This window comes from Pristiophorus japonicus, chromosome 15 (genome assembly GCF_044704955.1).
Source record: "Pristiophorus japonicus isolate sPriJap1 chromosome 15, sPriJap1.hap1, whole genome shotgun sequence".
Classification (NCBI taxonomy): domain Eukaryota; kingdom Metazoa; phylum Chordata; class Chondrichthyes; family Pristiophoridae; genus Pristiophorus; species Pristiophorus japonicus.
The window spans coordinates 162,651,739-162,669,062 of record NC_091991.1 but is presented as its reverse complement, the minus strand read 5'-3'; the positions used below and the strand labels follow the sequence as shown (position 1 = coordinate 162,669,062).

At 44.0% G+C, this 17,324-nt stretch overlaps 1 protein-coding gene across 1 annotated transcript in view; it reads left to right on the top strand.

The window, feature by feature from the left end:
• tex2l (testis expressed 2, like) overlaps positions 1–17,051 on the top strand; it is a 126,499-nt gene extending 109,448 nt beyond the window's left edge. The window contains exons 11-12 of the mRNA XM_070899986.1: positions 10,861–10,981; positions 14,149–17,051. Coding sequence (XP_070756087.1) covers positions 10,861–10,981; positions 14,149–14,286 — 259 coding nt within the window. The 3' untranslated portion in view covers positions 14,287–17,051. The remainder of the gene's footprint in view (positions 1–10,860; positions 10,982–14,148) is intronic.
• Positions 17,052–17,324: the final 273 nt, after the last annotated feature.

The window sequence follows — 17,324 nt, the reverse complement described above, 5'->3', positions numbered from 1 at the left end:
GCTGCACTCTGGGACTGCCTGGTTTTTCAGACGTTTCCTGGGGCGGGCGTTAAATGAAGTGTAAGGGCCGAATTTTGCATCCGGCACGCTAGTGGAGCATTGCGCGACGATTGACGTCATGATCTCAGTGAAATTAGAGGGCGGGATGGTAAGCTTTTGTGCCGCCACAAACCATGAGCCGAATTTACCGGCCGGGCGGTAAAAGCTGGATACTCAGCGTTATGCCTAGCAATGCCATTTACCGACCCTCCAGGCACAGAACAAGGCACAAATGAGCCAAAAATCCAGCCCAATAGTTTATGGTTATAAATCTTCAAAACCCCAAACAAACAAGCGGTTTCCATCTACGTTTTTCGGCCATATTTGTGACATGATATATTTGAAACATTTTTGGGTCCTGCACATCATTAACAGCTCATTGCTTCCTGTTAGTCACCTGTCTTTGTTATTGAGGTCTGCTTTTCACATGTATGTTTCGAACATTTCATAAATCTCCTTTTCCATGTCTTTTTCTTTCCCTGCCCACAATTTTCCCTTTTTCTCTCCTATTGTTCACACGAGGCCCATGCATCCATGGTTTCCTCTTTGTTTAAGAAGGTGAGATGGTAAAACCCTAAGCGTTTTCATGGGAGTCTTCAGTGTCACTCCTATCCTGACTGCATGGTTGGGGCTGTAAAGGGCCCCATCGGAACTCGTTTTCTCCTCCCATAGATGATATGGCCTCATCAAGAAAGACTGGATCAACTGGGCTTGTATTCACTGGAGTTCAGAAGAGTGAGAGGGGACCTCATAGAAACGTTTAAAATTCTGACGGGTTTGGACAGGTTGGATGCAGGAAGAATGTTCCCAATGTTGGGGAAGTCCAGAACCAGGGGTCACAGTCTAAGGATAAGGGGTAAGCTATTTAGGACCGAGATGAGGAGCAACTTCTTCACCCAGAGAGTGGTGAACCTGTGGAATTCTCTACCACAGAAAGTAGTTGAGGCCAATTCACTAAATATATTCAAAAGGGAGTTAGATGAAGTCCTTACTACTCGGGGGATCAAGGGGTATGGCGAGAAAGCAGGAAATGGTACTGAAGTTTCATGTTCAGCCATGAACTCATTGAATGGCGGTGCAGGCTAGAAGGGCTGAATGGCCTGCTCCTGCACCTATTTTCTATGTTTCTATGTTTCTATATAAGCCTTGAGGCAACTGTCAATCATGGCTAGAATTCACGCCTCTGTCTCCCAGGCCAACAGCTAAAGCCTTGCGGCTATGAAGCTCACTCCTCTCAATCTCTGTTCTTTGTAGAAGATTGTCATAACTCACTTTCACCTTTAGCACTGATGAGCAATGTGTCTTTCAAATTCACAATAGTGCAAACACTATTTATGCCATTCCATATGTACGGTGCAGAAACAAACCAAAAATAATATATTACATTCACGATTTATTAATATTTAAAGAATTCTCACACATTGTGCTGCTGTTCTGTTGTGTGGCCCAACCATAGGGATATATAAACCAACAGTAAAGCAAAGTTCTAGTTTAAACTTAGTTTGTTGATTGACATCTAGAAATTCTCTTGAAGAGTGCAGCTTATACAAAGCAAGCAGCCTGTTCTGTGCAGAACTCGGTATGGTATTTCTGTCTTTAACATTATCTGACTTGCGGGCCGAATCCAGCCCATCATTAACTAACCTAATTGGAACTTCTTTATTGCCATTCACATTCCAGTCCCTTTCCTTTACCACTGATCTCTATTAACATTGTAGCCACCCAGCCTTGTCATACAGCCTTCTTTCATAGAAACATAGAAATTAGGTGCAGGAGCAGACCATTCGGCCCTTGGAGCCTGTACCGCCATTCAGTAAGATCATGGCTGATCATTCAACCTCAGTACCCCTTTCCTGCTTTCTCTCCATACCCCTTGATCCCTTTTGAATATATCTAATGAACTTTCCTCAACAACTTTTTGCGGTAGAGAATTCCACCGGTTAACCACTCTATGAGTGAAGAAGTTTCTCCTCATCTCGTCCTAAATGGCTTACCCCTTATTATTAGACTGTGACCCCTGGTTCTGGAACTCTCCAGCAATGGGAACATTCTTCCTGCCTCTAACCTGTCTAATCCCGTCAGAATTTTATATGTTTCTATGAGATCCCCTCGCATTCTTCTAAACTCCAGTGGATACAAGCCCAGTTGATCCAGTCTCTCCTCATATGTCAGTCCTGCCATCCCGGGAATCAGTCTGTACTCCCTCAATAGCAATAATGTCCTTCCTCAGATTAGGAGACCAAAACTGAACACAATATTCTAGGTGTGGCCTCACCAAGGCTCTGTACAACTGCAGTAAGACCTTTCTGCTCCTATACTCAAATCCTCTAGCTATGAAGGCTAACATGCCATTTGCCTTCTTCACCGCCTGCTGTACCTGCATGCCAACCTTTCCGGAAGGTTATTTGTGTCTTCCTTCGTGAAGACAGATCCAAAGTATTTGTTCAATTGGTCTGCCATTTCTTTGTTCCCCATTATAAATTCACCTGATTCTGACAGCAAGAGACCTACGTTGGTCTTCACTAATCTTTTTCTATGTTTCTATATTTCCCCATGGGGACATGCTGGACTTACCTGAATCTGGAGGGCTCAGGCACAGTTTGCTTTAGGGACCCTAAGATGTGCGCAGGGGTTCTCAGCCAAAACAAGCTAACTGATCAGTTCAGAGTATTTTTTTTTAATGTATTTGTTCCAGGATGTGGGCGTCACTGGCAAGGCCAGCATTTATCGGCCATCCCTAATTGCTCTTGAGAAGGTGGTGGTAGTGAGCCAACAGGGTAGTTAAGAGTCAACCACATTGCTCTGGATCTGGAGTCACATATAGGGAAAGGCAGGCAGATTTCCTATCCCAAAGGACATTAGTGAACCAGATGGGTTTTTAACAACAATCCTGTAGTTTCATGGATAACATTTTTAAAAAATATATTCCAGATTTATTTAATTAACTGAATTTAAATTCCCCAGCAGGATTTGAACTCACATCTTCAGATTATTAGTCCAGTAACATTACCACTATGCTACCATTCCCTGCAGTGGGAAACTTACCATTGAATATCCAGCTAGGTCAACCCTACCCATTCAACCATTGGCTGGTAGTGTTATTTGTATATCTGGAAGCAAGGAGAAGAATTCTAACTCCAATGACAGGTCTACCTTGCCCATATTCTATTTATATACTAGGCTGGCTGGTTAATCGTCGACAGTGCCCTGGTGGACTGTGGACCTGCATGGTAAAGATATTGGAGAATCAGGTGCAGCACTGAGGGTTAACTTGATTTTAAACTTCCATTGCCAGATGTGTCACCTCAACTCCAAATTTACCTACTTATCTTCCTTCTGTTGTGGCTCAGTGGGTCGCACTCTCACTTTCTAGGTCAGAAGGTTGTGGGTTTCGAGTCCCACTCCAGGGACTTGAGCACAAAAATCTAGGTTGACACTCCAGTGTAGTGCTGAGGGAGTGCTACACTGTCGGAGGTGCTGTCTTTCGGATGAGACGTTAAGCCGCGTCTGCTGTCTCAGGTGGATGTAAAAGATCCTTTGACACTATTTCAAAGAGGAGTTATCCCCGGTGTCCTGGGGCCAATATTTATCCCTCAACCAACATAACAAAAACAGATTATTTGGTCATTATCGCATTGCTGTTTCTGAGATCTTGCTGTATTCAAATTGGCTGCTGTGTTTCCTGCATTACAACAGTGACCACAGTCCAAAAGTACTTCATTGGCTGTAAAGCACTTTGAGACATCCAGTGGATGTGACAGGTTCCATAAATGCAAGTCTGTCTTTTCTCTGAACTTAGGCACATGTTGGTCACTAGGCAACCGACGAGCACAGGTGTGAGTCCGCACCAGGTGGACAACAGGTAATGTTGAACAGCAGGACTTGCCACCTGTGACGCTCATAGGCAGTCCCTCGGGGTTAAGGGTGACTTGCCTCCACACTAAAAATGAGTACTCAGATGACTGATGAACTCATTTTAAACGGTGGAAGATGCCTGTGCATAAATTCGTTTAACGTGGGGTGGCCGTTGCACACCAGCCACCACACGGGCTTGACGGAGCAAGGTATTGGTCCAGTGGCAAGGGGATCCAAGACGACTGGAGACCAGGCTCTGCTACATGTGCCAATACATACACACAAACTCAAACATACTCCTACTGTCCTCCTTCCTTCCTCCTTCAAACAGGACCGCTCTCTACATGGAATTCATAGTACGCAATGTGAGCCCCAGGACCCTGGATGTGCAGTTGCTAGGAAGCTGAAAGTGCAACTTTAAAGGCACTATTCATGTGTGTGAGTTTTCCACATGCAGTTTGTTACTAGTCACTCTGGCTGGAATCTTTCCTTCAGTGGCAAGGCCATCACCTGTGAAACTATAGGAACGCTGTATGCCAAGCACCCAGCAGGAGCATTGGACAGCTCTGCAGACGGCAGCTGCCCGGGTAAATGAGGAAACCATCCTTTCCACCCAGTTCTGCTTTAAGTGCTCAATCATCTTGGGCCTGAGAGTTCAGTAAATCACTTAGTACCTTTAATAGAAAGTGAATGTGACTAGATACCAGCTGTAGCTCATTTCTACCAGCAATTTATATGCCTGCAGCAACTGGATGTAGTCTAATGAAATGGGTGAAATAAATTGAAATGATCTACCTTCACAAAACTAGTAAGGGGCCAACCTGTAGTGCCCACATTTATCGTCAAAGACACGTCTTAAAAAGCAACCAGCAGGCTCGTGTCTGGAGATAAGGTCATGTTGTCAATTTCTGAAATGAAAATGATTAGTAAAGTATAATAATCATGGTCATTAAAATTGGAAAGATTGCACTTAAAAATACAAGAAGTTTCAATTTATTTTCAAGCTGTGTTGAATTCATGAAATTTGCTTCATTATTAAATGCCAAAAATGTGTATTTCCGTTTATATTAAAAAACAGTATAATCATTCACAGAATGAAAGATATCTGGCAAAATCAGTTTTTTTCTTCCAAAACATTCAGGTGCTGATTCATGCCAGTGTACAGTTCTATTGGCACCAACCCACTGTTGAAATCTCGGCCTCTTCCCAATATTTCTTACTTGTGTTCAAAGCAAATTGTCAGCATCAGAGGCAGTCGTGCAGTTCTTGTGAACCACACCCTAATCTTACGGTAGTATCTGAGATAGCCTGTCACCGGGCAAACAATTACCACATTCTTTTTTAATATTCATTCTTGGGTTCTCGGGTTATGGGTGTCACTAACAAGGCCAGCATTTATTGTTCATCTCTAGTGGCCCTTGAGAAGGTGGTGGTGAGCCGTCTGCTTTGAACACGAGTAAGAAATATTGGGAAGAGGCCGAGATTTCAACAGTGGGTCAGTGCCAATAGAACTGTATACTGGCATAAATCAGCACCTGCAGGAGAGAATATTTTGGAAGAAAAAAACTGATTTTGTCAGATATCTTTCATTCTGTGAATGATTATACTGTATTTATATAAACGGAAATACACATTTTTGCAGCTGGATTGCAACTGTTCGAAAAATAAGTCTCACCACCACCTTCTCAAGGGTAACTAGGGATGGGTAATAAATGCGGGCTTTGTTAGTGACGCCCAAATCTCCAGAATGAATACATTTTAAAAATTAAACCATTGAGGTATACATCAGAAATAGAACAACCCACCAACTGTGTTCCCTGGATCTCTCCAAATCAGTGGACACCACCACACTCGAAGACCATATTGAATCTGTTAATCGAGTTTATTGCAAGAAGTAAAATTATACAGAAGCAATAATAAATCAGCAATTCAACATAACAAGTACAGTATTTAAAACTATTTGTTTCAAAACAATGTCCCGGAATTTGCAATTGCAATGACGGTGAAACTATCAGCATATGCTGTCATTACTCTGTGAATCAGACAGAAACTTCTGGAGTCTGCAAATGCACAGTTAACCGCGGAAATACAGAAGTTACTGTCAGTCATTCCCTGTTCCTCCACAGCATGCGCTGTTGAACTCCCCGGAACCGGCGATCAATTGAAATCACTGAACCGACGAGAACATAAGCTTTTACACTGGAATATAGCTCATAAAAACCCCAGAAAAAGTTAAGCCTTGTTGAACGAGGTGTAACTGGATTTTTAATGGTGTACTGAGTCATAATTACTGCTGAACAACCGTTCTGTGCCTGAAAACTAATTTTATATTTGTGGAATCTCAAATTTTTCCTTTATGATACAAATTCCATGATTTTTAAAATTTATTTTTAAAGTTTGTTTATGGTATTTCAGCTTCGACCTTAATCCTATTGGTATCATAGAATCAGAAAATTACGACACCGAATGAGGCCATTCAGCCCATCGTGTTTGTGCAGGTCAAAAAAGAGTTACCCAGCCTAATCCCACCTTCTGTTGCCTTGTAGATCACGACTCTTTAAGTGCACTTCCAAGTACCTTTTAAATGTGATGAGGGTTTCTGCCTCTACCACCCTATCACACAGTGAGTTCCAGACCCCCACCACCCTCTGGGTGAAGAAAGGTTTCCTCATCTCCCCTCTAATCCTTCTACCAACTACTTTAAATCTATGCCCCCTGGTTATTGAGCTCCCAGCTAAGGGAAATAGGTCCTTCCTATTCACTCTATCTAGGTCTCTCATAATTTTATACACCTCAATTAAATCTCCCCTCAGCCTCCTCTGTTCCAAGGAAAACAACTCCAATCTATCCAATTTTTCCTCATAGCTAAAGTTTTCCAGTCCTGGTAACATCCTCGTAAATCTCCTTTGCACCCATTCTAGTGCAATCACATCCTTCCTGTAATGTGGTGACCAGAACTGCACGTAGTACTCAAGCTGTGGCCTAACTAGTGTTGTATACAGTTCTAGCATAACTTCCCTGCTCTTGTATTCTATACCTTGGCTAATAAAGGAAAGCATTCCGTATGCCTTTTTAACGACCTTATCGACCTGTCCTGCTACCTTTAAGGACCTGTGGACATATACTCCATGGTCCCTCTGTTCCTCCGCACCTCTCAGTATCCTCCCATTTATTGTGTATTCCCTTGCCTTGTTGCCCCTCCCAAAGTGTGAGTGCATTACCTCACACTTTTCTGGATTGAATTCCCTTTGCCACGTTTCTGCCCAACTGACCAGTTCATCGTTAATCTTCCTGCAGTCTAGAGCTTTCCTCCTTACTGTCAACCACATGACCAATTTTTGTACCAAAGCGAATATCCCAAAACTTGGCCCAGCCCAGAGGCTCATGCCACATGTAAAAGAATTAGAAGGGCCACCTCCAGTGCCGAAACCCAGGAATGAACCAGGGACCTATAGATCTTCAGTCTAACGCGTTCCCAACTGAGCTATTTCAGCTGGTATGTCCCAATCTTTATTTTGCACTCTAAGATGATTAAAAAAACAAAGGAAACCCAGTGCATTTTACTTCCGGGTTTGCTGTCTGTGAGAATCCTTCAATGTGATTGGGCTGCTTATCCAGCTTGATGACATCACTGACACAGGAGATCCTCTAGAGTTGGCGTCCGATTCAAATTAACATCTGGAAAAGTGAAATCGATATCACAGAGATTGTTAAATCTTTGCGGACAGCTTTCTTCGAGGTCAGCGTGAGCGCTGAAACTTTGCCGCTGAATGCCAAATCCGGGCCATTTATCTGAGTGCCAGCAGTTTTCCTGAGTATCTTTTGAACATGAATCCATGATGACAAGCTTTACATGAGAAACAACCTTCACAGAATCCCTGTAAGCCTCCAACACAAAATAGGTAGACTGAAGAACAGGGGAGAAGGTTTCTCACTTTAATTTGATGTCCAAGCTACAATAAAGAAAGATATTTTTTAATGTTCTTCCCAATTAAACAGAACTGACCTACTTGAATTACTTCCTGCAGTGGCAGTCTAGAGCCAAAGGGGAATCCACAAATATAAACAACCTTAATCAGTGCACAGTTTGGTCAAACAAGATTTGACACAATTAGATTCAGATCCTGGGCAGTTTATTTGTCTAATTATCTAATGAGTAATGACTCAGAAATCAATCACTTCTTTTTAACAATGCACCTAACAGGGCCAATTTAAATTCATCATTAATGTGCAATGCTCCTAGGCAGAAGTGTATATTAGGCTTTGCCTCGAGCTAAAACATGCTATTCCACCATCGGGGCCATCATATTTGACCTGTCCTCATTCAACTTCCAAATATACACATTTTCCAAGGGTTGCTTAATAGCGAGTTTGAACCTTGGCCGATTTTTCCCTCTCTCTAGCCCGGGGATGGTGAAACTACTTGTATTACTGGCATCCACAAACATAGCAAAGAAACCGAAGAAAAGTGCCATACATGAGAGTTCTTCACTAACTAAGCCATTTGAGAGCCAGGCTCTCTGTACTTGATGCTGTCTAATTCTAAAGGGGTGACTAATGACTCACTGATTGACACAGTGCAAATCACTGCAACACTGAGGCTTAGGTTGACGTTGATGCCTGCTACATTAAAACATGAAGACAGGGCTGATTTATGAACCGTATTTGTCTGATTCAGCACTCAAATCTAAATGTTAGAGCTGTGTGTATACTTACCGCTGTTTCCTAATCATTTCTTGTCCTTATGTTTTGGTCCACGCTGCCTAGACGTAGGCAGTTTGTGCACATTTTTTCTTTCTGTGATGTAAATATAATGGAACAGACACTGTGGAATAATAAACACTGGACACTGGACAATGGACAAGTAGGGACAGTGGACTGTACTCTAACTTCTCACTTCTTGTGTTCAAATTGAGCCAGGGCCCCTCTTCATTAACAACAATTTTGACTACAAGTATAAATGTGAGGTTCTGAGGTTATTCTTATTACAAATGAATCTGCTTTTTTTTAAAGAGATGAAATTCTTATAGTCAAGGCATTGAGCCTTGTGTGATATGTGATATGTGTGTTGGCATATGGAATTTGGTTAATTCAGCTTCTGAAACGTGTTAATTCATATAATATAGTGGGGGGGGGGGGTGGATGTGTTTTGCATCATTAGAGCGAGAGAGAGAGAGATACAGATTTCACTTAGCAACAGCAGGGGGCTGAAATTGTCCCCCTCCTTAAACCCGTTACCACCCCTAGGAGGCCGTAACGGCAGTAAGGCCTTTCCGACCGGGGGAAGACCCATTAGATATTGCCCCCGAGCCGGGTTTGCACCCCGCTCGTGTTCCCGCCCCGTCAGTGCTGTCCCCTTTCCGCCCCGCGAGGGAAATTGCCCCGCGATAGCAGAGCCGCCGCTGCTCGGTGCCCCCGACAACTTGAAAAAGAAAAAGAGGGCAATTTCGTTAGATTCTCCGCCCCGAGGATTCTGCCGGAGAATAATCACTTAATTCAAAGTATCCGCCCCATTTGGGGCGGAGGGCAATTTCGGCCCTGTGGTGTCCACAACCAACCGGCCTCGGAAATGTTTCTGATAGAATGTTTAGATTAGAAATGTTATGATAAGAATGTCTAGAGTCTGAAAGGGTTATGCTTACCACAGCAAGACACAAGTTTACATTTTCTTCAACATACATCAACAATGTTAGATGCACATAAAAACATAGATGCATCTAACATTATTGATGTATGTTGAAGAAAATGTAAACTTGTGTCTCTGGACTATGCAGTAGCCATATTAGGCAATGCCAGTTCCAGTTTGAGAAGAAAACAGTGTATAAATATAAGCTTTTTCCTTTGTTCAAGGAGCATGAGAAGGGATCCATGCCTAGATACATGTGCTCTATTTGTGACTATACTCTGCTTGTAAATGGCTTTTTATGCTAAAGTTAAGATTGAATTTGTTACTACTTAAGTGAATGGCAGAACACTGTTTTAAAACAACACAGTGATATTACTGGGACAGGGGTAGCCCATTCATAGCATTTATTTTGCCACATTAGATCAGAATGGGAGCCCCAGTACCACAACATTTAAGAATAAGAGTTGTGGTTTATTGAAAAAAGGACACAAGCTGGACGAAGGGGAGATTTACAGCAAAACCAAAGCGTTTGAGCATTAGCTGCTTATCTGTTTGCAAGTTATGAGTGACTTTTCACTATTGGAGAACAGATATGTTTACAACTCTATACAACACTAGTTAGGCCACAGCTTGAGTACTGCACGCAATTCTGGTCACCACATTATAAGAAGGATGCGATTGCACTAGAGAGAGGAGATTTACGAGAATCTTGCTAGGAATGGAAAACTTTAGCTATGAGGAAAGATTGGATAGGCTGGGGTTGTTTTCCTTGGAACAGAGGAGGCTGAGAAGAGATTTAATTGAGGTGTATAAAATTATGAGGGGCCTAGATAGAGTGGATAGAAATGACCTATTTCCCTAAGCAGAGGGGTCAATAACCAGGGGGCATAGATTTAAAATAGTTGGTGGAAGGATTAGAGGGGAGATGAGGAATAATTTTTTCACCCAGAGGGTGGTGGGAGTCTGAACTCACTGCCTGAAAGGGTGGTAGAGGCAGAAACCTTCATCACATTTAAAATGTACTTGAATGTGCACTTAAAGAGCCATAACCTATAGGACTATGGATCTAGTGCTGGAAGGTGGGATTAGCTGGATGGATCTTTTTCAACCGGCACGGACACGATGGGCAGAATGGCCTCCTCTGTGTCGTATTTTTCTACGATTCTATTTTTTCATATCTCTAATTAGTAATGAAATAACTATACAAAAATAATAGGAGTTGAACATGACTGTGTTTGCACAGACAGTGTAACTATACCCTAAAACCAGATCATCAGAACGGGTTGAGAAACTGAATAGGAACAAAGGATGCAAATACTAGCTGTGTTTCTTGTAATTAGGTACAGCTTCCGGACTCCACCCCGACTGGAATTTAAGGTGCGGCCCAAGCTGGGCGAACGGGAAGTGACTTTCACACATGTGACTGAGTGGATTGAGAAGAAACTGCAGCACGAGTTCCAGGTAGGACAGAATCAGGAGGCATTCTGGTCTGCAAACAGGAATCTGACATTTTAACAGTCTGAGGACACGAGTGACATTTAACATCATATAATCATTAGAATTTTGCTGTAAGGAGGTGGCCAATCAGCCCATCGCACCAATGTCAGCTCTCTGAAGGAGTCAGCTACTTAGTTCGATTGCTCGGTACCCTTTCTGCACACGCTAACAATGTTTTTCTTTTTCAAATTCTCATCTACTTTCCTTTTAAAGCTATGATTATTCTTGCTCCACTACAGTTTTGTAGTTGTGCATTCCATGTCCTAGCAACCCTCTGAGGAAAAAGTGTTCACCTAACTGCTTAACTTTGTTCTGTTGGTGATGATCCTAAAGTCATGCCCTTTGCATTGGTTCACAAATAATCCTGACTGTATATAAAGTGCACAGTGCAAACTGAGACACGTTAGACACTCTGCATAGAACTTACAACATGGAAACAGGCTGTCAATCTTGGTGTTTAGCCTCCAAGTGAGCAATTAGTCCTAATGACATTTACCCACCCTATTTCCATGTTCCTTTATCCCTTTTTTCTTCATTCACCGATCCAATCTAATGTTGAATGTAGACACAGGCCTCGATTTGCCGAACCTCGGCGGGTCCGTGGCGGGCGACGTCGATGGCGGGTCACCGCCCCGGTGCTGTCTCCATCCCGGCGTCTGAAATGAAGTTCCCCGATTGGGCTTGTTAAGTTCACCCAGCGCGCCTGCCGGTCAATTAGAGGAAGCGGGTCTGGTGATGGCATTTGATGACGTGTCATCAGCCGGTTTCCTTAAAGGGACCACGTCCAAATTTATTTTGACAGTTGTGCTGTCAGTGGTCTACAGCATTGAGGTGCTGCAAACACTGACAATGACTGCACAGAGGTGCAGGGCTGCACCCAAGCTCTCCCATGACTCCCTCCATATGATTATGGAGGGAGTCACAGCACGCAGGGCAGCCTGTCAAATCCAAAAATCCGGGGAGGGGGGGGAAATCATTGCTAAGTAGCTGTAAACAAGCCACTAATGATTTTAATTGGCTTCCCCACTGCCACTGCGTGTCGGGTTTGCCCAGCGCTGGCAGACCCAACATTTGGTAAAGGCGCACGGCGGTGGGTTTACAACAGGATCCCGACCCGCTGGGAAAAAATACACTTTCCCATCCGACCTGCCACCGATCCCTCCCACTGACCGCGCCCCCCTGCCGCAATATCCAGCCCATAGTTTCTGCACCAAACGCTAACACTGGACATGATTTCCACAGCCTCACAACTCTCTGCAAATAAGCTTCTCTTTCTTGTTTGTCTGCTCTTAGCATCTTTATCATTCTTATTTTATTTACCCCCTCCCCCTTACTTCTTCCCTAGTTTCCTCACTGCAATCTATTCCTGTCAGACAGGTTGCGGAGGCAACAAACTCCCGTGGACCTGCCCACACTGCCACTCCGTCACTGGGACGTGGATGAATGTAACTTAGGAATGAATCTTGTGATGATTTTGTTCCTTCTCCTGTGAACTTGAAGCAAACTTCCATGCACCATCTGCACCCTCAGCACAGCCAAGTGGCGTTCCTTTTGTCGGCATTAGTTGAACCCACCTGCCACCTCTCAGTGGTACAATGTATTAGAACACACTGAGCCAGCACACCACACAATTCTGCCTTTTCACAGTACAGTCCACTAATCATCATCTTCTTGGAGGGATCAATGTATCTCATAAGAACCTAACAAAAGAAATAGGAGCAGGAGTAGGTCCTTTGGCCCCTCGAGCCTTCTCCACCATTTAATAAGATCATGGCTGATCTGATCCTGGCCTCAACTCCACCTCCTTGCCCGCTCCCCATAACCCTTTACCCCCTCAAACTAACTTGTGCTAACTTGAATATAGCCATGGACAGAACTTTTCCTCATGGACTACAAGTGGAGAGAAAGCTTTTATGCCGCATGTTAATTCAGTCTTTCAGCCTATAAGATCCTGTTCGCATTACATTTATTTACCCATGTCTTAGGTCAAATTGTAGAAACTAATTCTAAGTATGAATGGTGGGCAACTGAGGACGGTGAGCAAACGTCAATGTCATCGTCATAGGCAGTCCCTCGAAACGAGGATGACTTGCTTCCACGCCAAAAAAGGATGAGTTCACAGGTGTTTCAATGAAGGATCTAATATTCCAGATCCCGAACTACATCCTGAAGGGTGGAAGATGCCTGTGCGTGGATTTTTTTAACGTGTGGTGGCCGTTGCACACCAGCCACCACACGGGCTTGACAGAGCTAGGTCTTGGTCCAGTTGCAAGGAATAACCAAGACGGCTGGAGACCAGCTCTGCTGCACGGACCTCGTGCGCACACATATCGCAGTGTGGGCTGGCCCGTGCTGCCCCTGGGGCCCTCGGCTCTTCTGAGCCCCAAACTCACGCATCTCCTGGGCCCCTGTCACTTCCTTCTATAAGCTCTTGCCGCTCCTTCGCCCCTCCTGCTATACCTGCCCGCACTGCAGTCAGCCGCCGCCCTCCTGCAGCAGCACGCGCTGCTCCCTGTAGTGGTATGCTGCGGCACGCTGCTCCCTCCAATGGTCCCGGCCTGCTGCTGGTCTTGAAGGCCGGGACCACGCCAATTTCCAGGACCACGTCAATGTATCAGGTCAGTGAGAGCTGCAGTAATATCCACTAGAAAAAGAGTGCTCGGTTTTTTACACACTATAGTGATTCCCCAGGTCAAATCACATTTAAACCTCTTAATAGGTGTTTCACTGATACTTTTCATGACATACGAAAGGACTCATGGCTGTTCAATTTTGAAAATGATGTATAAAGATATCTTGCGGAAGAGAAAGGGGGATAATTGAAAGGTAGGATATAGGTCATTAAATATATTTAAGGTGGAGATAAACAGAGTTTTGAGCAATAAGGGAGTGAAGGGTTATGGGGAGCGGGCAGGGAAGTGGAGCTGAGCCCAAGATCAGATCAGCCATGATATTAAATGGCGGAGCAGGCTCGAGGGGCCATATGGCCTACTCCTGCTCCTATGTTCTATGATGGATCAATGGACTTCTGCCTGAGATACGATACTATGGTATTATGTAGTAAGTCGCATGCACCATGAATTGAAGTTCGCTTTCTGTAATCCTAATGCAGTCTATGTTTTTAATTACAGAAAGTTTTTGTGATGCCAAACATGGACGATATCTATATTCCTATCATGCACTCTGGCCTTGATAAACCAGACCAGTCCAGGCAATCTCCAGAGGATGTCACCGGAGAAGCCTTCTTTGACTCTGCCGACAGATTCTAAGAACTGATTCCTGGAAATAGCAGAGAAGTTTGGGGAAAAGGTGATTTTTTTTTTACCACTGATGTCTGCTGAGGAAATTGGATTCTTTTCCTGGTCCCCGGTATGTTTGCAAATTGCAAGTGGAGGACTAAATCTGATTGAATAGGCTCCTTTTTGAATTTGTGCCCTCTCTGGTGCAGATTCTGTGGTGAAAGTTGAGCTCTGTGTGTGCGAATGGTTCCTCCATACGTAGCATTGAAAATGTATTGTGAGGCACTAAATATAGAATTAGCACTTGGAGCAGCCAAGTTTATTCTAGGGGACTTCCACTGTGCATTTTCCCACCTGCAATGTCTCCTTTTTCCACCCTTTGCTCCTGACAGTGGTGATTCATGCTGGGGGTCAGTGCTATGGGTACCAGAAACCCTTTAGCACTTAGCTCAGGTGTCCGTATTCCACGTGTCACAATATGCAGTGAGTATTGATAGTTCATTCGCAGATTGACTGATGCGTTTCCTACATTATAACAGTGACCACACGTCAAAAGTACTTCATTGGTTATAAAACACTTTGGGAGATCCTGAGGTTGTGAAAGGCGCTATATAAATGCAAGGCTTTCTTTTTAATTCAATCATGGGGAGCTTCATGGCTGAGCTTGATTCTGTCTTCACACACTTTCCAGCAGAAGTCACTGGATGGCAAACAAGGGTGGGATCCATTCAGGAATTGGTGCCGATAGTTGGTACATTTTTTGTTTTCGTTTGCACAGTCTCAACTTATTTACCCTGCTGTGGATGGCTTGAAAAAAAAAGATTTCCAACAAGGATTAGGGGAAGAATTATCTCTTTAAAATCTATAAACTTGATTGCAAATTCTAATGAATTTCTGCTACGTTTTTGAATCTCGGAGTTTTTTTCAGGTCTATAAAGCCCCTGCCCAAGGTAGCTGAGAGCCTCATAGATTTATGCAAATTTGCGCAATGCTATTACGCCATTAGTACCCCGCGCCATCTTAACCAGGAAGTCAGCGGGTGCACCGACAGCAAGAGGTTAGTCAGACTATTGAAGAGGCTGAGGAAGCTATGTTTTAAGCTTTCCTTTTTGGGGCCAGGAGGATTAGGAATGCTCCTCTGGGTCCCACAAGGGAAGTGTAGGGCTTCCCAGCCCAGACTCCCTCCTCCCACCCCCCTCCCATTACCCAAACCACTGACCGCCCCAGAACCCCCGTCTTCCTCACTCCTGCACTCGCACTTACTTTGGGCGGCTTGACTTTCTACCGCTTCCACCCCCACCCCCCCCAAACAATTTCCCTGCAGTTTGTCATTAAAATCTGCCGCTCCCGGACTATTTGGCCACTCACTAGGCCACCTTCCCACCCAGGAGTTCAAAATTCCCACCCAAACTCCAATCTCTCTCACTTCCCCAGAGGTGGTGGTATTTATGCTGCAGAAGAAAATATCATTTTTATTTTTGGTAGCTGTGTGTCCATCATGCATGGGAACCCATAAACCTGATTAAGAAACATCAAGACCAAACTACTGAGCAATCCACTAAAGTAGGCTGATAACGGAGGGCACCTCTCCCTCCAAACGGAGACACTCCGCTTACCGAAGCCCAGAGAAGTTAAGCGCAAGTTGATAAGAGGCAAAACTGAGAGAACCTCGAGTGCTCATATGGAGTCTGAAGGAGCTTTAGCATCCAAAATCCCACAGCTTACCAGTACAAAAGATTATCTTGCAGCGTTATCTGCAGCCAAGTAAGAAGAATCCTCCCACTAGGATCTACAGATTGTTGGCTGTGTGTGGAAGAGTGTGACTCATAGAATCATAGAAAAATTACGACACAGAAGGAGGCCATTCGGCCCATCGTGTCCGCGCTGATTGAAAAAGAGCTATCCAGCCTAGTCCCACCTTCCAGCCCTAGGTCCATAGCCCCGTGGATTACGGCTCATTAGGTGCACATCCAAGTACTTTTTAAATGTGATGAGGGTTTCTGCCTCTACCACCCTTCCAGGCAGTGAGTTCCAGACTCCCATCACCCTCTGGGTCAAGAAATGTTTCCTCATCTCCCCTCTAATTCTCTACCAACTATGCCCCCTGGTTATTAACCCCTCTGCTAAGGGAAATATGTCCTTCCTATCCACTCTATCTGGGCCCCTCATAATTTTATACACCTCAATTAAATCTCCCCTCAACCTCCTCTGTTCCAAGGAAAACAACCCCAGCCTATCCAATCTTTCCTCATAGCTAAAATTTTCCAGTCCTGGCAACATCCTCGTAAATTTCCTCTGCACCTTTTCTAGTGCAATCACATCTTTCCTGTAACGTAGTGACCAGAACTGGACACAGTACTCAAGCTGTGGCTAACGACTGTTGTGTACAGTTCTAGCATAACTTCTCCACTCTTGTATTCTATGCCTCGGCTAAGAAAGGAAAGCATTCCGTATGTCATCAAATCTTAGTCAAATCCAGCTGCAAAATCACTCTCTGCACCCACCCCCCCCCCCCCCCCACCCCCGAGACCCCTGCAGGCTGATAGATCTGCTCGGCTGCACACATTTCTATTTCACCGCAGATATCAAGAACCCAGTGGCAACGGGAATCTACCAGAACTCGTGAAGCACAGTTTATTCTTAATTCAATTGGAACAGTTCAAGTTCAGATAAGCTCATATTTGGTGACGGGATTTGTGCTCATTCTAAACCACTGTGCATATTTATCAAAAAAGGCCTGCATGAGAAATGACCTGCTAGAGAGTCAGTGTGTGGGGGCTATTTTTAAAATGATTGTCTACCCTGAATATTCCTGTAATTATTTATAATAATTTATTCTTCTGTTACAAAGGATAGAAAAGTGATATTGTAAACCCTTTGCATTTTTGGTACAGACTGAAGCCACTTTCCTTCTTTTATTGATGCATGTTACGGTATTTGTACAAAGAAATGTGTTGCCTATTTATCCTGTCTTGTTTATTGAGGCTTGCGAATAACAAGCCAAGGTGTTAAGTGCAATAATCCTGAGTAATGTCACTAGTACAGTAATAGTGTTTTTTAAAAAAAGA